The sequence below is a fragment of the Astyanax mexicanus genome, chromosome 14, assembly GCF_023375975.1.
Source record: "Astyanax mexicanus isolate ESR-SI-001 chromosome 14, AstMex3_surface, whole genome shotgun sequence".
NCBI lineage: Eukaryota > Metazoa > Chordata > Actinopteri > Characiformes > Acestrorhamphidae > Astyanax > Astyanax mexicanus.
Window position 1 is genome coordinate 44,979,220 of NC_064421.1, and position 23,051 is coordinate 45,002,270.

Below are 23,051 nucleotides of genomic sequence, written 5' to 3' on the forward strand. Positions count from 1 at the left end.
GAAACACTGCTTTATTTCTGCAACAAAACACAAAGTAAATGAAACATTCATATAAAAACAGTAAACACATCGAAAAACATCTAATAAAATCACAGTCCTGTATACATTGCGGCAAAAAAGTATATAATCAGCCATTAATTGTGCAAGGTCTCCTACTTAGAAAGGTGAGAGAGGTCTGTAATTGTCATCATAGGTACACTTTAAGTATGAGAGAGAAAAAAAATTACATTATAGAATTTTTTAGATCAAATTTATTTCTAACTTTTATCCCATTTTCCTCTCAATTTACAAGATCAATTACCCAACCCACTCATGAGGACTCCCCAACACCAGAAGGGTGAAGACTAGCACATGCCTCCTCCAATACATGTAAAGTCAGACTCCGCCTCTTTTTAAACTGTACATTACATTGCCGAGTAGCATCACAGCGCTAACGCTCGGAGTAAAAGCGCAGCGACTTCATTCTGATACATCAGCTCACAGATGCTGCTCACAGAGACTGGCAATCAGCAATCTCCCGATCATAGTGGCAGAATTTATTCGTAAATTATGGTGAACAATAAATATTTGGTCATCCACAAACAAGCAAGATTTCTGGCTCTCACAGACCTGTAACTTCTTGCTTTCTCTGAGCCGTGCTAAAGGAAAGAATGAATAGGGCCATGTATCATTTCATGACATTTTAAAGCCAAAGCCTTCTTTCATCAGTGAGAGCTTTGAAGATGGAACATGGCTGGGCCTTCCAGCATGACAATGCTGTCAAACTCTGTCATCGCTAACAAAGATTGTTAAAGTATTGAGTTGAACTTCGCTATTAACCAAATACTTATTTTCCACCATAATTTACAAATACATTCTGTAAAAATACTACAAATGTGATTTCTGGGATTAGTTTTTTCTGATTTTGTCTCTCATAGTTGAAGTATACCTATGATAAAAATGACAGGCCTCTCTCACCTTTTAAGGTAAGAGAACTTGAGGCTCTGGGTGGTCCTGCGGGCTAAGCGCTGCCACTATGATCGGGAGATTGCTGGTTTGAATCCCATTTATGCAGCTTGCCATCAGCTGCCGGAGCCCTGAGAGAGCACAATTGGCCCTGCTCTCTCTGGGTGGGTAGATGGCACTCCTTCCCCTCATCACTTCAATGGGTGATGTCGCTCAGCACAAAACACTACGCTATCCTCCAAGTGCCCTGGTTACTCAGCATTTTGAAAAGAGGCGGAGTCTGACTTAACATGTATCAGAGGAGGCATGTGTTAGTCTTCACCCTCCTGGTGTTGGGACATTGCTAGTGATAGGAGGAGTCCTAATGAATGGGTTGTGTAATTGGCTTTGTAAATTGGGGAGAAAATTGGATAAAAATAGAAATTAATTTAAAAGAAAAAAAATCAAGGTAGGAGAACTTGCACAATTAGTGGCGGACTAAATACTTTTTTTACCCCACTGTATAAACAGGCTAAATACATTGGTTACACTAGATTGCACTGGTAGGAAAGCTCAACACAGAATCAGCATGATGCATCTTTTTTTTAACACTTTAACAGCAGGTTAATCAGTGTAATCTGCTTATGCGAAAAGCGAAACTTTCTGTGTAGAATATATTTGCGTACAGCCTAAATATAAACAGATAAAAAGTCATTTTTTGAAAGCTTTGAGACGCCAAAAAGCACAGTATTCCGATAATGACGCGTACACAACTTCCACACTCACCTATGAGAAAATAGACTCGGTCTCCATCTGCGTGGTGCACTGCTTCTTCCTGTGCATGTATTCACCGCCATCATCAAATGGGCAAAACATCTTCCTTTTTGAAAGTGCTCCAGTGTGAGTGGGGCTGCTGAGTAATCTGTCTGTGAGCTGAAATGATGTCCCTGTACAAAATGGATTTGCAGAATGGAGGGGAGGGTGATTGTCTGCCATCCTGGTACTGGTGTAATTTCTGGGGCTATACTGAAAGTCCCTATGGCTAATGACCTTCAGCTCTGAGTCACTGGAAGACCTCATGTGGATGTCTCCAAACTGTATCACAGGTACAGAATCTCTTAGTCCTGGCCTCCGCACTTCATGAGAGGGCAGAGGATTGGCAGCCATTCTGCTGCAGCTTCTGCCCTTCACTCTGAAGCCTCCACGTTTCTGTCTTTTTGCACCATCTGCAGAGGAAGCAGAGTCTTCTGAGCTTCCATCATAGGGGTCCAGGGTCTGAAACAGTAGAGGACATACAGAGTAAGTTTCCTGCACATGGATTAGGAAAAAAACTGTAACAGTACCGTATTTCTTGTACTATAAGGCACACTAAAATTGTTTAAATTTTTCCAGAAATTAGCAGTGTGCCTTATGTATGAATTTTACCAATCAGGTATTAAGTAGGACTACAGTCACTCCTCTAAAGTAAAGAGTTATACAGGAGTTTCAGTGAAGTTTCTCCAGTACTGAGACTGGAGCAGTATTAGCATTAGCCGCTAACCCCGCTAAACGCTAGCTCTTTCTCTGTTCAGAGGTGAGTATTATCAGCCTGTAGTCTGTGTGTTTACCATGTTAAAACAACCTACGTGGGACGAACCGCTAGCTAATATCACCCTGGTTTACCACAACACTCAGGGTTCCACAGTATAGCGCTGTCGAGCGCCATTAGCTGCTAACTGCAGCTAGCCTCAGGGGAAATCTGCAAATCTAAGCTTAGTGGAAATAAATACAAGTGCTTTACTCACCCAAATAAACAGTTTTCAGGAGAGAAATCTGTGTAGACTAACATCCAGCTCTCGTTTGACTTTAAATGAAAATGTTTTATGAATTACAGTTTTGTTTACTTAGCTTAGCTTCCCTTAGCCACCCAGCAGTAAGACCTGCTGATTAAGAAGGAAAACATGGTGACACCCCTGTTCATTACTAGTGTCACTTAATGAGCCTTAAGCCAGGCGGACACTGTGCGATTTTAGCCCGATTTTAAGCCCGATCTGGTCGCATGCGACTGAATTTCATGATCGCGCCGAATTTTAGCTTGATCGTGCATCGTTTGTCGTGCAGTGTGAGAGGGGAAGCGATGTCCGATTAATTGCCCATACGAGCTGCGAATGAGCAGTCGGACGCGACCAGGGATTTCTGACATGCCAGAAATTTTGGTCGCTTGTCTCACAGTGTGAGCTGTTTTGCGGGCCGATTTCTTAACGTCACGACCTGTTTTCCCAAAAATCTGCACAGTAACTATATATAATTATTAGTCATATTTATTTCTGTCAGTTATAAGGATTTATATTTATGTTCGGTACACAGACTTATAGCTTAATATAGCAGACACAGGCATTCTGCTGTTTAAGAATTTCAACAGATGCTTATTCTCAGTCAATAGCTGGAGTTTTTGAAAAGAAAAATTAAACGAGAAAATATCTTTGACAAACATAAATTTATTTTATTTCACTTTGCTATTATATCTGAAAAATAAAGCACATTGTCAGCCTCTGATGCTGCCCGTCAATTATATAAAACTTAAAACATGCACAGAAATATAAAGCTATATTTTATTATTCGTTTCTTTTCGCCAGGGCAAATTTATTAAAATTATAAATATGTTAATTTATTAATTAAAATCTCGTCCAGTGCTCCAGAATATTAGCCACGCAAAGCCAGCTTAGCGCAGCGCGTGGCATTGCGCGCGGCATTGCCCGCATAATAACCTCTGTCTTCTAAAATAAACGTTTTAATAAATAAGGTCGGAGAAGTGTAGTAAAATTAGTGCTATTAAACTTACTAAAGCTAATAAATGTACTGATAATTAATCAAGATAAATCAGACAAAATGCGCTGCGCCTCTCTCTCGCTCTCTTTCGCAGCGCGGAGCTGAATTCAGCGCGAGGCTACAGAAACTCAGTTCAGTTGAATAAAAATAAGTAAGGGCCTGTAAGTACAAGCAAAGGACCTGTAAGTAAATATTGTCAAATATAAAGAATAGTTTGAGGTTTTGGTGAGCTGTTTTCATGATTTGAAACTGAAACTAACTGAAACTTTGATTAATCTGCAGAAAGCCTGGGTTATTTTAAACGAATTTTTAATGAGTTTATATTTTATATTTTTTATTTATTCATTTTAATTATTTTTCTTCTTTTATTAATCAAATCATTAAATACATATCTTCATAAGATATACATTTTTTACCTTTTATGTCAATTTTTATTATCTTTTTTTAAGGTCCTATTTTTCCTTTTTTTACGTATATATTTTATTCGTCTATAATAAATGTCAGTTTTTATTTCTATTTTTTATATATTTTTTAAATCCCTTTTAAACTGTTAATGCTCAGCGGCACTGTAAATGAGGGTCCCTATCCAGTGTGAATAACCGATTGCTTGTTTAATATTCAGTGTTTCAAAACCAGTTTTTACATAAACAATAAACAGAATAAAAAATAAAATTATTTTATTTTATTTAAGCTGCTGGTGTTTCTTTCGCAGCCTGACGCGCAGTCATTTTTCTATGCGCTCTCCTTCTGTAAAACAGACAACCCGTAGAGTCCACGTCGCCTCAGCCACCTGCGAGTCCATGTACGTCTCTTCCGTGGACTTTCAGCGCACAACAGGGCACAAATAAGCAAAGCTAAGCGCTTTCTTTTGCAAGGCGTTGTGTTGAAGCGAGAGTTTGTACGCAAAGAAAGCTCCGCCTACGGGCTGCGTTTAGACGTGCAGTGTAAGCTCCCCCGTCGCAGCAGGTCAGTCGGACCGTACAGTGTGTGCAGATGAATCGCAGGCGTTGTTCATACACGACAAACGATTCAAACGTGCAGTTTGAGCTCTCCAGAACGCATCCGATTAAAAAAATCGCACAGTGTCCGCCTGGCTTTATAACCCAGTGCACTTTTAAAAAAATACGGTAACTAGCTTTGATTTAAAGGCCCAATCTCATTTCACCCCTTGGCTCTACCACTTATGGTGATGTGTAAGGGCTACATAAACCTTTAAACTGAGATTTTTCAGAGGCACATTAAAAACAGAGAGATATGAGAATCACTGGCAAGATGGCAGCAAAAGCAACCAAAAAAAACAACAAATTTGAGCGTTTTCCTCGTTAAAAAGTATGATAACCACTAGCTATATTACCATAGTTTAATGTGTAGTTTCACTGTTTTATATCCATTTTCTTTATAACAAGCATAAATAAAAATCTCTATTAATTCCTCTCAGTAGCTAGCTAATTCTTCTGTTCCACCTTAAATGGTGCAACAGACACCAGAGGCTGTAGCATTTAAGGAACTGAAAAATAAAATAAAATAAATTAAAATAAAAGTCAATTTCAGCTCCTGATCACAGAGGAATTGAGAATGGAGAATGGAGAAAAATAATTACTTGCTGCACCACCTGCCCCCTTTCTGAGGACATACAAAAAAGCCCAAAGTTAAGGAATTAATCAGCAGCAGTTAGGTTGCTGAACTTTAGAGCTTCTCTGCTATAGCTACTACTGTTTCCCACATGATGTGGTAGCTCACTAGCAGGGGGTGGTGTTATGCACTGCACCACACCAACCACCCCCACCACATTGGTGGCAATAATAAAAAAATTATTATTATTTACATTAACACTTTCATAAACACAGTTCAATGTAAAACAATCACAACAAAAGACAAAAAATCTTATAAAGCAAGTAAAATCAACAGGTTAATCATGAGTCTTGGGACTTCATTGTCTGTGCTGCTCTCAGATTATCAGGAAGAGCAATATATAGACGAGGGGCAGCAGGACAAAAGGCCAGTCACCCATGGTGCTGAGCTTGAGAGGAGGGTAATTAAAAAATGACCAAAATATAATTAACAGTACCAGTCAAAAGTTTGGACACACCTTCTCATTCAATGTTTTTTTCTCTATGTCATATTTTTTACATTGTAGGTTCATCAAAACAACTAAGGGACACACGTGTAATTATGTAGTAAACAACAACAATGCCCTGATCCAAGCCTGATCAACTGAGATGGTGATTTAGGACGAGCTAGAGCTTCACAGTGTAAAGGAAAAGCCGCAACTATTGTTCAGCACCTCCAGGAACTCCTTCCTTCCTGAGAAAACTATTCCAGGTTACTCTCCCTCATGAAGACACTGAGATTAAAATACCAAGAGTGTGCAGATCTGTCCTCAAAGACAAACGTGCTACTTAGAGGAACCTTTGGTTTACAAAATAATTTAGCATGTTTAGCCTGTAGAGCTTTAATATAGCCTTCGATATTAAATTTACAATGTAAAAAATAAAAAAGGAAAGAAAACACATTGAAAAAGACGAGGTGTGTCCAAACTTTTGACTGGTACTCTAGACCTTGAACAAACTCATTCTGGTTCCAGAAATCCCCAACTCACCTGTTGATAGTGCCGTCCAAATGGCTTCTGTGGTAGAGTAGGCCTCTTAAGACCTGTTCCTCCCTGGAAAGACTAAAAACGATACATTCATTTTTACTTACAGCCTCTCTAAATTTGTTTACCAAACCATTATTTTATAATCTTTAGTCACAAATAAAACAGCAGAAATTAGCATGTGACTCAATTACGGTAGACTTCTTTTGAAATTTCTCACGTACTTCTCATGTTTCTCCTGCACTGAAAGCTGGGACCTTGATTTTTGAGTTACAGTTATCAGTTACATGTGCCTACATAGTAGATGTTTATTGTAAATTTAGCTTCTTTTAAAGGAGAAATCTGGTGTAAAATGGACTTGGGGTTTAAGTAAATAGCCCACCTTTATTCACCCCCAGCATTCTGAAATACATAGTTTTTAGCCAATGCTCCCAACAGGCTTACAGTACTAGTGACAGGGGCATGGAGTTCCCATACAAAGAAATCACTGTTTTAAGACCATAAACAAGTTCAAAGTAGCTGAAAATATCTTTATAACATTAATTTATTTCCACTGAACCAATTTTACAATTTATTACGCTATCCTACTTATTTATCAGTTGAGTTATCATAAATTTTAAGATGGCGACACCTGGAGAACTACCTGAAGGTACTGTGTGTAAAAACAGTGTTGTTTAATAAACTACCTGTGCACTTTCAAAGTTCATAGTACCTCGTTTTAGATTGCAGGAACCTCAGAATTCTACCAATGAAGTGTGGAGCTACTTTGAGCTTGTTAACGGTGTAAAAAATAGTGATTTATTTACCTGAGCAATGCTATGCTCCTATCACTAGCACTGTAAGCCTGTTGGGAGCAAAGCTCTAAAAGCTCTGTATTTGGGAATGCTGGGGACAAACGGAGCTTAGCTATTTGACAAAAAATTATATCTATATCTATAAGGTCATTTACACCAGATTTCTCCTTTAAGACACTTAGCCATTATCCTTTTTTTTATCAGAAACGTAATAAAATAAAAGAAAAGTGCATTTTTAATTGTTCCCTGTAATGGGGTGGTCACTACTGGGGTCAGTACCTTACTGCTGGCGTCGGACCATCGTGGGCTTGTGTCTGACTCAGAGTCTGAGGTTGAATCCACTTTACACATCTCCTAATACAACACACAACCAGTCAAAACACTCTAGATTTATGGAAATCTAGTATCTACGACTTAGTATCTCATAATTATGACTTAGCATCTCAAAATCATGATTTAGCATCTCATAATTATGACATAGTATCTCATAATAATCACTTAGTATCTCAAAATAATGACTTAGTATTTAATATTCATGATTTAATATCTCATTTAGCATCTCATCTCATTTAGTATCGCACAAGTATGACTTAGTTTCTAAAAACTATAACTTAGTAGCTCATAATGATCACTTAGTATCTTATAATGACTTATTATTTAATATTTATGATTTAGTATCTTAAAAAATTACATAACATCTCATAATTATGACTTAGTATCTCAATTATTACTTGGTGTTTAATAATTAAGATTTAGTATTTCATCATTATCACTAAGTATCTTAAAATAATTACTTAGCATGTCACAATTATGACTTAATTTCTAATAATTGTGACTTAGTATCTTATAATTATTACTTAGTATTTTAATGATTACTTAATATCTCATAATTATGACTTAGTATTTTATATTTATGATTTAGCATCTCATAATTATCACTTAGTAACTCACAATTATGACTTAGTATCTCATAATGATCACTTGGTTTCTCATAATCATTACTTAGTTTTTCATAATGATTATTTGGTATCTCATAATTATGACTTAGTATCTTATAATGATCACTTAGTTTCTCATAATGATTACTTAGTATCTCAAGTATGACTTAGTATTTCATATTTATGATTTAGTATTTCAATTATTACTTAGTATCTCAAAATAGTTACTTAACATGTCATGATTATGACTGTCGACTATTCTAATAGTATCTAATAATTATGGCTTACTATCTTAAAATAAGGACTTAATATCTCATAATTATGACTTATTTTCAGGTGGTAGAATTGGTTTCTATAAGAATGAAGTCCAACCATGTATTTGAATGCCAGTCTGTCCACAGTGACTGGGTCTCTCTGATCAGATCTTATGTCAGGAACACCTGTGAGTATAATCTGTATTAGTAAATGTATGAAGTCTTTAGAAGATCTCTACAACAACTTCTTTATATTTATCTTTTCTTTCTATAATAATTTAAATATTTTAAATACGTTTTCTGGCTCATGCTGAAGGCCTGTACCTGCTGCAGCATGTCCTCGGCGTCGTGGCTGTTTGCTCGGCATTGTGGTCCATGTGGGGCTGAGTGCAGCGGCTTCAGGTAAATTAAAGGTGGGTCTGAGGATCAGCGAGGTTAAACTAATGTCGCCTTCAGCGCCCTAGCTCATCCCCTGTTACTGCGCACCACGGGTACGACTAAATTAATATAAACACTCTGATAAAACACAAGAGAGTAACAGCAGTTTTACTGACACGCCCCCAGCACTGAAAGTTTATTTTCAAAAACAGGTAACTTAAAAATAATTATTTTTGTGAGGTTCTTATGCGCTTACAATATGTATATATATTGATTATAAATCATGAGGAAGATGGATTATCACAAGCCATCAAACCAAGCTGAACTGCTTGAATTTTTGCTCCAGGAGTGGCACAAAGTCATCCAAAAGCAGTGTGTAAGACTGGTGGAGGAGAACATGCCAAGATGCATTTTTTTTTTTGCATTATTTGAGGTTTGAAAGCTCTGCATCTTTTTTATTTTTTTTTGTATTTTGACCAGTTCCTTCTGCAAATAAATGCTCTAAATGACAATATTTTATATGGAATTTGGGAGAAATGTTGTCCATAGTTTACAGAATAAAATACCATTGTTTATTTTACTCAAACATATAATGTTACCTATAAATAGCAAAATCAGAGAAACTGATTTGTGCCACAGATAAATATTTATGTCACTTTCTTTACAATATTATTATTATGATGTTAGTATTTTTAGTATTTTATATTTTTTTAATGCTCTTTATAAGTGGCGTAAGGATTATAAAATTCCCTTAAAACCGACTGACCGCAGTAGCCTGTGTGTTCGGTACTGCGCATGTGCGGCGCGTAAGATCCGGGCTTGGGCCAGGATGAATGCAAATTTCAAAGATGGCGGCGGAGGGAGGAGGGAAGGAGATGAACGAGATCAAAACTCAGTTCACGACCAGAGAAGGCGCGTACAAACTCCTCACGCACTCCGAGTACAGCCGCCCCAACCGGGTGCCTTTCAATTCGCAGGGCTCCAACCCCGTCAAGGTCTCGTTTGTCAACGTAAACGACCAGTCCGGCAACGGCGACCGAATCTGCTTCAATGTGGGCCGGGAGCTGTATTTCTACATCTACAAAGGCGTCCGAAAGGTAAACAGCGCCGCAGCTCTCGCTCTTTTCTCCCTCACGCGCGCAGTTAAAGTGTCAGGTTGCAGTTCGCTGAAGGCGAAAGTTGATGGAAGTCCGGAGAAGTCTGGAGGTCGTTGTTTGGCTGCTTTCCCTCGGCGTTTTTACGTGGACTGCTTGCTAACGTTAGCTTGCCTTGGCTAATTTAGCTCTTGGAGCCAGCCGACCGACAAGCTGTCAGTTTGGGCCTAACGTCAGGTACACCTGTCATGGGCACCGCTGGACCAACACTCTCCGCTCCTTCTGTACCCTTACGAGTCTCCTCAAACCCCTGCCTGCTTTTAAAGCGAACTAGCCTTGCTAATTTAGGCGTAACTAATAATTACGCACTCGTCGTGTAGGGATTAACATTAGCAGCGCGATCATGTTGGCACAGAGCTATAGCAGGGTCGTCCACTGTGAGCTAGGCTAGCTAGCGTTAGTTTGGTTAGCTTGGCTTCAACTTGTTTCAGACGAATGAATCAGCTGCGATGGAGAGCTCAGAGCTCCAGATCGCCCATTTTTCTTCATAAACTCGTGAGAGCTGTGTGTCACGCTGGTGACTGCTTGTTTATCAGGCAGATAGTTAGTTAGTTAACTTGTGTATGAGTGTGTGTGTGCGTACTTAGAGACAGAGCAATAACGTTAGCTAGCTAACTATGTTTAAAAGTCCGGGATATGGTCCTTTTAATGTTGTTTTCCAGAGTAACCAGGTATGCCTAAGTGTGAAATGATAAGGCTCTGTGTTGTATAACTGTTGTTTTGATATTTTTGAAACAGGCTAATCTCGTTGGTCTCGTTGTTTCTGCATTTTTATGTGGATTATCTATAGTTTGAGTTTCAGGTGTTGTTGAGTGTGCTAGCTAGCGTTAGCTGCGTGAGCCAGCTACTCGTTACTGGTAGACGTTATCTAACTTAGCTAAGTAAGTAGTTCGTTTGAAAACAAACGGGGAGGACGGATAATGTTGCATCATATGTTTGCAATTTTTCAGGTTTCATCAGTAATTATCAGTTTAAATAAAAAATAAATAAAAAAAAAAGTTGCAAGTGTTTTTAACATGTTTTGGTTGGATACAGATACACTTATTTACAGTGGGGGGCCGGATACGGAAGTTGTTATACTATTAGTCCCTTTATAAAGATTTACAGTCAGATGTAATGCTATAGGAATTAGGGGTGGGCGATACGGCACTAAAATAATATCACGATATTTCATGGTATCATCACGATAACGATACTCTTGAATATATGACGAAATACTGAATTTAAAAAATGATTTCAAGAATACAGACTACTGCATCAAAATGAATATAAAATGTTCTTATTGCATATGATATGTAATGGCACACCCCTAACTGAGATATTGAAAAATACAAGAAGTTTATCAGATTTGTAACAGAAGTCAATGATCCAGAATGTCATGGCACTAATATTGCGCTCTACATATATCCAGTATTAAATAAAAAAAATGAATGATACTGGACAGATATAATCTGTCTCTAGTAGATATACAATGGGAAATGAGAACAGTGTTAATTTTTCTTTTGCTTCTGGTTAATACAGTGTTCTTGCTGAGAAGGACATTTCAAAAGGATTTAGACAGAGGAAAACAACAAGAGTTCCAGGCAGTGAACTAAAGTGTTTACTAGCTTATTTAGCTATTAATTGTGATGCAGAAACTGTTTGCAACATTATGCAATTACATGGCAAGCAGTGGTTTATATTTGTTTGTTATATCAACAGGGACCCCTAGTACCTGCTACATTTTGGGGTGTATTATCAGTCATTTGTGTATACCAGTCTTAGTTCAATTTGAGAATCACTGTTTCTGCATGATTGCCTTAGGAAGTTATAAATGAACATAAATTATGCTGTCCTGAGACAACGAAAGAAATGTATATTTTTTAGTAAGTAAATTAAATCAAATCTGAATAGCCATATCTACTTTTTACATTTACATGTTTTTTTTTTTATATATATGAAATGTAAAAAAAAGAAAAATATATATATATTTATGTTTCTATATGCAATATATAGAACTGTTAACCCCATTTATTCCCCAACTTGACATGTAAAGGAAAATGTCTGATGATAAAAAATAAAGGAGTGATCTATTAATCCAAAACATTTGTTTGTTGCCTCAGGGCAGCATCATGCCATAGAGGGTTAAGGACTGCGCTTGTGATTTGATTAGGCGTTTATAATCAGTTCATTTATACCAGAAGAATTCATGTGACACTGAAAGCTTTATATTTCACTCGGGGGCAGTGACTCATTTGTTTAAAAAAAATATATGCAAGAGTACGAAACTTGATTTGCATTTTCTAAAGGTTTGTGTGTGTGTGTGTGTGTGTGTGTGTGATTGTGTGTGTTTGGCAGGTTCTAAAAACATTTGGCTGTAAGTTAAAGGGGGAAGAGATGGCTGTGTGTATATATGTGTGTATGTGTATGATAGGACTGTAGGGATAACATTTGAAGATACATTATAACAGAAAACAATATCATAATTAAAATGTTTCATCATACATATAATATTAATACAATAGGACTGTCACGATAAGTAAGCTATTAATTCGACATGCAGTAAGGTCTGTCACAACTACATTATCGACTTATCGTTCAATAAATGGACATGACCTCAATCATTTGAATAATTGTGATATTGTCCTTTTATATTGGGACTGGGTGTGGCTGCTCCTTGTATTAGGAAAAATGCATTCTATCAACACCCAAAACAAACTTAAAGAAACATAGGAACGGCCCAGTGCTCTTATTGCTTAAATTTAGTGTCTTAGGTTCCTGTTGCCTCAGCTTTTCATTCACCACCAGCTTGTCTGCTGAGAGGCAGGGTCTTTATGCCAGTTCAACGCGTGTCAGCTGGGACAGACCAGGGCTGCATGTTATGGTGTGGGGCAGACACATGGTTCCCCTGCCTCCGCACTTTAGCTGCGTAAACAGAAATGGAAAGTTTGTCTTTAAAAGGGTTAATTAATATGTTACAAAATTGTTATTATTTTATTAGTGCCAAATTAATGTTTTAAAAATGCCAACACTATCGTTTATTGCAATCATTTTTGAGACAAAATATCGTACACAAAAAGTTATCATGACTGGCCTACATATTCTGCCCTTTTTGCCAATTTATAATGGACCTTTATTTACAAAGAATTTATACAAGACAGTCACATCTGTCAACATGTACATATCTTTCAATGGACATATTTTAACTACCTAGTACGCTTGTTTAATTCCATGTTCTAAAATATGCATAGTGTTGGATCTCGCATTTTCCTCATGTTGTCCCAAATTTGTCAGCTGTGAGTGTTTTCGTGGCCGCTTGTGCTGACCGGGTAACAAGGCTGCTATTCCAGCAAGCTACCTATTAAGCCATCTGCTACTTCCCACGCTAATGTCCACGCTTCATTTTCCTCCAAATTGTCAACACAGCATTGCTGTGTTAAAGCCTCTCTCTCGCACACAGCTGATGGTACTTTTGAAAAAAGGAAGATGCAGCTACACTAGCATTTATTTCCTTTATCAAAACTCTGTTAAACATCTTAACACAGCACCTTACAATATTCTTCTTCTTCTTTTTTTTTTTTTTTTTTTTAAAGCCCTATTCTGCTAGACCCAAACCATACTACACTAGTTATACTATCAACCATCCAAACATACAGGGAAACGTCATTTAAAAAAAACAACAAGATTTTAAATGATTAGTCAAAGAATATTGTGGTGATTTAATACATATTTTTTGCCAAGCTAATGCAGATTTTTTTTTTTTTTTTTAAATAACCATTAATAAATGCTTAAAAAAATCTGGAAGGTCACATGGTTTACACAGATGTACACTGTTTGATATTTGCACTGTTTTTATGTAAGACATTTTACAAACACAGTTTTTGTTTATTATCATTATCTGCAAAAATGTAGAAATGTCTCTGTGTGTCTGTCTGTGTTTCTGTTCACTGCTTAGATGAGTTAAAGGCAGAATTCCATCTGTGTCCATCACAAATTGTGATTGTAGTGTCTTCATGTAGTTGTTCATATCAGATGGGTAAAACTGAACTGTTCTTCATTTTGAACCTTTTTTAGGAACAGTTTTTGAGAAGGCAAATAATCATTATTCTTATGAGTCTTATTTTATTTTATTTTTCCCTTTGTTCTTTTTACTCACTCTCAGGCTGCAGATCTAAGCAAGCCAATAGACAAGAGGATATACAAGGGAACGCAGCCCACCTGCCATGACTTTAATCACCTTACTGCCACGGCTGAGAGTGTATCTCTGTTGGTGGGTTTCTCAGCTGGTCAGGTACAGCTTATTGACCCCATCAAGAAGGAGACAAGCAAGCTCTTCAATGAAGAAGTAAGTGTGTGTGAAAACCTAATGCCCCACTTTAGGCCTGTACAGTGGTATGCAAATGTTTAGGCAAACCTACGTAGTCAAAATGTCTGTTTTTGTAAACAGAATGACATGAATTACCAAAAGGTTATATATGCATAACTGTATATTTTTTATTTTATTAAGAATTTATGCAACATAATTAAGTTGTCTTTCTCTGTTTCTGAGTTTCTATGTTTTTCCAGTGATTTGTGGAGAAAAGATTAAATTGTATCACATATGCTGTAATATGTACAATGCTGTTAGTGTTAAACTAACTCAATTTCTGAAGTTGTACACATTTTAAACTACATGTATTCATTGTGAATAATCTACTTCTGATCACATAATATGAAAATATTTTTATCTTCAAAACAAACATTAAAAAAAAACAGTAGAAGTATTATTAAGATTAAACAGTTGCAAGTACATGTAAATATTTCAATTGTTTTAGAGATAGGGGTTTAAGGACCTTTTCTCTTTTCAACTTTCTTAAAGGAGAACTCCAGTGTAAAATGGACTTTTGTTGTAGTAAAACATGATAAAAAGTATTTGCCTTTGATGAATAGCACACCTCTGTTCTCCCACAGCGTTCCAAGATCCAGAAATTTTAACAGTTTGTCCAAACTCCCTTTAGACTGGGTGACACAGGGCATAATTTGACCTGATAAATCACTTTTTCCACTGTTATCCAGCTCAAAGTAGCTCCACACCTCCTTGCTAGAATCTGGAGAGCTCTGACGTTTAATAACTTAAAAAGTGCACAAGAAGCTTATTAAGAAACACTGTTTACATCATATAATGCGAGCTTCAGCTCCAAGCGGCGCCATTACTGAACTGAAAATAAAATAGACATATATATATATACATAGACTCTGCATAGTCTGCCTCCTGGCACCAGCTGATATGCTATTAGTTTAGACCAAAGCCACTGTGTGGGAGGTTTTAAATGGGGAAGTAGTAATGTGATTATTATCAGTGTATCTCAGTTTGTAATTTCTATAGGCTTGACAATCCAGCATCAGTAAAAACTTCAAAATATGTCAAGAAAAATTTATTAATCTACTGTAAATTTTTAAATATTCTATCATATCCTGTGCAGTTGAGGTCATGCACACAAAAGACACAAAATGACCCCAAAAAAATAATTAAATGTGTAAACGTGCACAAATTCAGTCATTGTTCAGACACTTTTACAGCACTGTAGAACCTGCCAGTCTTACCAATGTATTAATGTATTTATTTTGTTGTTCTAACAAATATTCTCTTCTCCCCCCTTTCTTTTCTTTTTTTTTTTTCTTTTTTTCTTTTTTGGAAACTTGTTCCATCACCGCCTTCCACTCGTCTACAAATCCACCTTCTTGAACCCACTTGCTCAGAGACTAATAGATAAATCTAGAGTGACTTGTGTAAAATGGGTGCCAGGCTCTGAGAGTCTCTTCCTTGTAGCTCATTCCAGTGGAAACATGTACTTGTATAACGTGGAGCATACATGCGGCACGACGGCCCCTCACTACCAGCTGCTGAAGCAGGGCGAGAACTATGCTGTGCACACGTGCAAGAGCAAATCCACGCGCAACCCTCTGCTGAAGTGGATGGTGGGTGAGGGGGCACTGAACGAGTTTGCCTTTTCTCCTGACGGGAAGTTCTTGGCCTGCGTTAGTCAGGACGGCTTCCTTCGCGTGTTTAACTTTGATGCCGTGGAGTTGCACGGGACCATGAAAAGCTACTTTGGGGGGCTGCTTTGTGTCTGTTGGAGCCCCGATGGGAAGTACATTGTTGCGGGCGGGGAGGACGATCTAGTGACTGTGTGGTCTTTCGTGGACTGTCGAGTTATAGCGCGAGGCCACGGTCACAAATCGTGGGTAAGCGTGGTGGCTTTCGATCACTACACCACGAGCGTGGAGGAGAGCGACCCCATGGAGTTCAGCGGGAGCGACGAGGACTTCCAGGACCAGATCCACTTCGGACGCGACCGGGCCAACAGCACGCAGTCTCGTCTCTCCAAGCGCAACTCTACGGACAGCCGGCCGGTCAGCGTCACGTACCGCTTCGGCTCGGTGGGTCAGGACACTCAGCTGTGCCTGTGGGACCTCACAGAGGACATCCTGTTCCCTCACCTCCCCTTGTCTCGAACCAGGACCCACACCAACGTCATGAACGCTACCAGTCCCCCGGCCACGGGAAGCGGAGGAAGCGGGAGCAGCACCGTCGTCACGACAACGACAACGACGACGACAAATAATCCCAGCACGAACGGCAGCAACAACAGCGGCACCAACACGCCGGGGAACTCGCTGCCCACGCCGCTGCCGCGCTCCAACAGCCTACCGCACTCAGCGGCCGCAACCACCGGCAACAGCAGCAAAAGCAGCGTGATGGACAACGCCATCGCTTCTGGCGTCAGCAAGTTCGCCACGCTCTCGCTGCACGACCGTAAAGAACGCCACCACGAAAAGGACCACAAGCGCAACCACAGCATGGGCCACATCAGCAGCAAGAGCAGCGACAAGCTCAACCTGCTCACCAAAACCAAAACGGACCCAGCCAAGACGCTGGGCACTCTGCTGTGCCCACGCATGGAGGATGTACCCCTGCTTGAGCCACTCATCTGCAAAAAGATAGCACACGAGAGACTCACTGTTCTCATCTTTCTAGAGGACTGTATAGTCACCGCTTGTCAGGAGGGATTTATTTGCACATGGGCGAGGCCTGGCAAAGTGGTAAGTTCTTTTTGAATCCAAAATGCCTGCTAATAAAAAATAGGCCTTCCTCTACACAACATCAAAATATCACACCATCTCCTAAACAGTTAGCTGCAGTCCCTTTATCTGTAGTCATGTCTAGTTGAGTAAGTTAAGTGACTATTTATTTCCTCCCCTGCCAGGTAAACAGAAATGGAGATGGAACTTCTTAAAGTGTAGTAAATAACTCATTAGCTACACAAAAACAACATATAGTTCGACTCATGGGCTCATAAAATAATCTTCTAATCTCTTTAGAGAATATTTTTTATGGCCCAGAAGTTTACATCTTTCATCTTTTGTCCCCTTAAAGAAATCATTGCAAATTTGATCAAATAATGTTTTTAGGGAATTATAAGAAAATGAACATAGTTATTTAATTTCTTAAACAGTGATATTCTCTTAAATCAGTTCTCAAATCTGAATAACAAATACAACACTAATAATTAAGCTTTAAAAAGAAAACGAAGCTCAAATATATTAATATATATAAATACATACTGTGTATGAGACTGTGCAGACTGTTCTGGCATGTGGGTCATTCTCTCTCAGATAAAGGTTTTAAATATTTCTGTTTTATAATAGTCATTCAATAACATGAAGCATCAACATAGATTATTCATTTGTTAAATTCAGCTAGTGTATCTGATTACTAACTTGTGCCTGTTTAAAAAATACTTGCCACTTTAAGTAAGGAATTACAATTTTATCTTAGTTATAAAATAATGAATTTATATAATATTTTAAATAAAATTATGATTTTTGGCACTGTATTACTAAGGATTGAAGGATACAGATTCTGTCGATTTACATATGCAGACAGGTAATGCTAAAGTAGACAGACAGACAGACAGACACACACACACACACACACACACACACACACTTTATTTATCCCGAAGGAAATGTAGGCAATGCGCGCGTGCACTTTCTTCAGAACAGATATTTGCAAATTGGTTATAAATTGCTCATTGCTCAAAAATCCTTAAAAAAAAGAATAACTAATTATGTTATGTTATATGTTTAACAATATGTTATATTGTTACATTTGAACCCATTTGAACCCAAACCCATTTCTGAATAATGATACCAAATTTAAAATTGAATCAGATAAATTTAATAAGCAGCTCAATCATGTTTTTTTTTTATATCATGGGCACATAACTAAATATTTGAAGGTAAAAATACTGATGTAACATAAACCAACCAACAATTTCATAACATGTGTTTTAACATTTTGTTCTACAAATCAGGTTAAAATTAGTGATATGGACTCAAACATTTAATTAAAGCGTTTTAATTGTTAAACTGTTTGTAACAGAGCTGAAGAAGCAAATAGTACACTTTTAAAGGAGCTAGTTTTATCTCTTACCCGGCACTCCTACATTCTGTGAATAAGGTCAGATGAATGATCCCATGTTTACACACTGTCCTCTGATAGTTCAGGATGTTCAGTATGTGTCACTTAGGGAATTCATGAGTTAAAGAGCCACTAAACCCTTAATAGCAGAAAAGTGTTGCTTTGAAGTAATGAAACATACCAGTCCTGCTTTAAAATGTTATAAATATTTCCTATACTTCCTAAAGGCTTATATGTTAGTAAATTTCTGCCTCTGCAGCACCCTCTCAGGTTCAGCTGTGCTATAAGTGAGGATGATGTGCCTGTGTACTTTGATATGCAGACACATCACAATATGCAGATCAGTAAATCAATAATACTACCCCCTCCTGACATCAGAATATCTAGGTCTCACTGCAATCAGAGGCACACTGCTGCCAATCAGCTCTACTTCCTGCCCTGCCTCTAAACCCATACATCACCCAGTGCCCCTCCCAAACTGCCCCTCCCATTTTATAGCCTTTTTTTTAGATTTGAACTGAGGGTTGAGTCAGCAAATCAGGGGGTTTAGTGCACACACACACACACACACATTATACATACATATACATACATACATACATACATACATACATAACATCATGAGCTCTTTTGGGTTAAGAATAATTAATTGAGTTTGGATGTTTTTTCCCAGATTGAGAGTGACCCAGATGCTACTGTAGACTAAATTAAATTGTTTATCAATTTAATCCCTTATTTTTTTTGTAAATATGAAGTGCCTACCTTAAAAATATTAATGTTCTACATCTGAGTCCTGGATATTCTATGTTGATGGTCGGGTCTTTCTTGTACACTGTCACTAAAATGGCAAAATTCCAATTCAGCATTAAGACATAGACTGAACTTTTAAAAAGAGTTATTATAAACTGCATGCAACACTCCATTAACTGAGTTTGCCTGACAGGATAACCTATGATTACAGATCCTAAATACTTTAATTTTACATGATTATTATATGCCAGAATAAGAGTACTCAATAACAGCATAACAGAATTTTTGTCTGCATGCTGCTTTGAGTGTCTTTGGTTAGAATCTTTACTGTGACCATGCATACTAACAGCCAAGGGTAAATTGATATATATATATATATATATATATATATAGATATAGATATAGAGAGAGAGAGAGAGAGAGAGAGAGATATATATATGTGTGCTCTAGAAGCGCTCTAAGTATTTTGTTGCCTGTGTGTTTCCAAGGAGAATGATTTTAAAAACGGGGTTGATATTTCTAGGTTTCAATAGTATTTTTTTTTTTAAATACATTCAATAGCGATGCTTTGTGAATATGTTTGTAAAATGTCTAATTGCTCCACTATGTTGCTTTTTACCAAACAACTTTAAAAACTTTTGGAAATGCTTCCAAATAAATTTTTGTCTTCCTTTTCAGGGTTTATTGTCATCCCAAAACCAAGCCAGCTCTCCCAGTGGAACAGTAGTATAGCCACAATATTTCTGCTGCTAAGAACCCTGCATCACGCCGCTGTCACATAGAGAGCCCTGTGCTGCTCTTCACTTCATCTTCACTTCATCGTTTATTTGTTTATTTGCCAGCCCCTCCCCCTTTCATTTCTTAAATTCAATTGTTATTGGTTGCCTCACATGGTCTGCTTGCATGGTAGACTTGCTAATACTGTGCACAAATGGAAATGGTGTGGTGCAATGATAAACTTTTTTTTTTTTTTTTTTTTTAAGGAAGAAATGTATTTATTTTTTTTTCTTTACACACATTTCACAGTTTTTCTTTCCTGAAGTGAGAAAATAAGCGTCAAACCGATCAGCCTTTGACCTTAGTAAACTGATGAAGGGGGGGTGGGTTGGGCAAGAGGTTGAAATCAGGGGCAGAGAGAATCCAAGGACTTGCTTCCATCCAAATTCCTTTTTCCTAAGATTTTTGTTTTCTCCTTCACATGGAATAGATTCTCCCCCATTAAGAACTTTGCACTGATTTTATTTTGGTTGTCTATTTTGTAACAAACTACTCTCTAGGATAAAAAAAAAGACAAAAAAGAAGAAAGGTTTGGGGATGGCCTTGATGCACTCGGCTTTAATATCCTCTGTCTTGAAATTTGAATCTGAAAAAGCTGGATGCTGCAATCATAGTTTTTTTTGTTTTTTCTTTTTTTTTTGAAAGAAAATTTGTTTGCACTTAATAGTTTATTAGAAGAGAATGGCTTTACATTGTGTGTGCAAGGACTCACAGACTGATTTAAGGTGGAGAAATACGAAATGATAAAAAAAAACTTTGTATCTATTGAGCATTTATTTTAATATTGTTTCAGATTAAAATCTGCTTTGTATTATATGTATAATATTGTAATTCAGTGATTAATGGGGCAAAAGCAAATGATCAGTACTACTCTAGTGGACGTTTTGTCATCATTAAAGAAAATAGTGATTTCTAAAGCAGAAAAATATACATATTAATAATATTAAAAAAATCTTGAATATGCAGGCTTCTGTTTATTTTTTTTCCTTTTGTCTTGTATAAAATTCATCCAGATGTATTTTGATAGAGGAGATTTATGTATGAAATGGCTTACGTTTTGAGCCCCAGTGCTTAATGTTATGAATTTTAAAAATGCAATGTTGCAGCAAAACTCGGGAACTCGTGACGTATGAAGCTCAGGAAGTCAGACTAGAACACACGTCTCTCACAAGCTACCAATTTATATTTAGCTAATCTACAGCAATGCTATCCTGTGGAACAATACTAAAGTCCTATCCGGACGGGATTAGCTTCTCAGGGGGACGTCTGTGAAAAATATTTCACACTTCTACTTCTACTAAAACTCTCTTGAAAAAACAGGAGGACCAGCGAGTTTTTTTTTTTTTTTTTTTGCTTTCTCGGTCACGTGACATCATGTTCAGTAGCTCCTCCACACGCGCCCAAAGTGTAATTACAGTGTGCGGCAGTGGACAAATAGCTATTTTATTAAATGCGAGGTGAAGAAACTAAAAAGATGTGAATCTGGACGTGAATAAAATTACCGGAGGACCACGGAGTTCAGTGAAAAAAGTAGATAATTCAGCCTGTGATTTTCTTAGAGGACGTCTGAGAAAAACACAGACATGGTCGATCCGGACGAGAATAAAATTACAGAGGACCCCCCCCCCCCCCCCCATAAAAGAGAAAATTACCCCATGACCCCCTGAGAAACGAATCCCGTCTGGATATGGCTCAAGTTGCACTCACTAAGAACAAATGCAGGAGGTTTAAAGTTGGACTTTACCATGTGACCCCAATTAACTCCTCAATATGTACCTTTTTTTTTGTGACTATCGATCATTGTTAATATAACATTCAGCAAATCAGCAGTAACCAGGGAAGAAGATGAAGATGCTACCATGGTCATATTTTATCTCATTAACATTTTACAGTTCGCATTTTGTTTATTAAAAAAAGAGAAACAGGGATTTGGTCATGTGCTTTGATTGTTTTTCTTAATTTTGAGTTGCAGTGAAAGGAAGCTTCACTAAATCTTTGATTCTTGGGTCTGAGGAATGTAAAAGGTTGATTCTTTCAGCAGAAAAATGCATGAAAAGACTCGTTACCAGGAGTTGATCAACAAGGATATATATACACTAATTTTAGTGATTAATTGTATAAATTATACTAATTTTTACCCCTTGCTGTGTGGTTTGCCTTTTATTAGTTAATACACATATGCCATGTGGTGGCCAACACACACACACAAACACACACACACACAGCCTTAGTGGAAATATGGTTTCCTGCTCTTGCTCTATGGGTTTAAGCAAATTAGCAAAGCAAAGTTAACCGAACCTGAAGATTAAGGAAGCTATATGTACAAATTTGGAAAATAATGACATTGTTGTGCAGCAAAATACATTAAGACAGGAATTTTCACCAGGTTTCTTCAGAATTCAATGTTGCATCATATACTAATAATACACTTCATGTATCAAAGACTGATGTAATCTGCCTCTACAGTGTGAAGAACGTGTGCAGGTGTGATGGATCGTGTATAAACCAACAAAAATGTTGGAATGGTATATGTTTATACTTCTCATCCAATCACAATCAGATTCACTCTAATCTGGATGGAGAGATTTATCTGGATAGGGGTTTTATTAAACAATGAGAAGCCAAAATGAAAACAAGCTCAAATGAATCGAGGCTCATTTTTAAATTGTGAGGAGCAGAAGGTTCAGATAATTATCTGAAAATGTAAGAAGTAGATGAAAAATAATTATAGTATAGTATAAGTATAGATAATCAAAATGTCTATTTAAGTAAAGTAATGAAGTGTTTGTACTACTGGACACCTCCATTGATTTCTTTTTTTTTGGTGTAATATTCAAGTTGTTGCAGGATGTATATGGTTTATTTTGCCCTACATGACATAGCACATCCTGCAATGTGACTATTACACATGCACATATTACAATGACAATGCTTTAAAAATATATATGATATGCAGCCCCAACAATGTATAAAAGTGTTTTGAGTTTTTGAAATTTCTTGCAGGAATCTCCTTTTTGTTAATAAGCAAACTTAATATTTTTTAAATTATTTGACTTCAAAATAAATTCTGAAGGTTTTGTTGTTTTTTTATTTATTTATTTATTTTTTTGTTTGGAGTGCCGACTATGATTCTCACTAACACACATTTATAAAAAAGCAAGACATTTTTTTGTTAAATATATGCTTACCAGAAAACCTTTTGGAATCAGCTACATTATCTTGTGGTCTTTGTACTTGG

At 37.3% G+C, this 23,051-nt stretch overlaps 2 protein-coding genes across 2 annotated transcripts; one reads left to right on the forward strand and one right to left on the reverse strand.

The window, feature by feature from the left end:
• Positions 1–3: 3 nt before the first annotated feature.
• LOC103042329 (uncharacterized) lies at positions 4–8,873 on the reverse strand. Its single transcript, XM_007258903.4, has 6 exons — positions 8,636–8,873; positions 8,430–8,497; positions 7,399–7,473; positions 6,332–6,403; positions 1,711–2,199; positions 4–17 (listed from the first exon to the last, which is right to left on the reverse strand). The coding sequence occupies exons 1-5, from the start codon at positions 8,676–8,678 to the stop codon at positions 1,711–1,713; spliced, it is 747 nt and encodes a 248-aa protein (XP_007258965.3). The 5' UTR covers positions 8,679–8,873; the 3' UTR covers positions 4–17.
• A 639-nt stretch (positions 8,874–9,512) lies between these two features.
• On the forward strand, positions 9,513–21,741 carry wdr20a (WD repeat domain 20a). Its single transcript, XM_007258896.4, has 4 exons — positions 9,513–9,786; positions 13,985–14,167; positions 15,562–16,905; positions 19,715–21,741. Exons 1-4 carry the CDS (start codon positions 9,523–9,525, stop codon positions 19,766–19,768), a joined length of 1,845 nt encoding a protein of 614 aa, XP_007258958.3. The 5' UTR covers positions 9,513–9,522; the 3' UTR covers positions 19,769–21,741.
• The last annotated feature ends 1,310 nt before the right edge of the window (positions 21,742–23,051 follow it).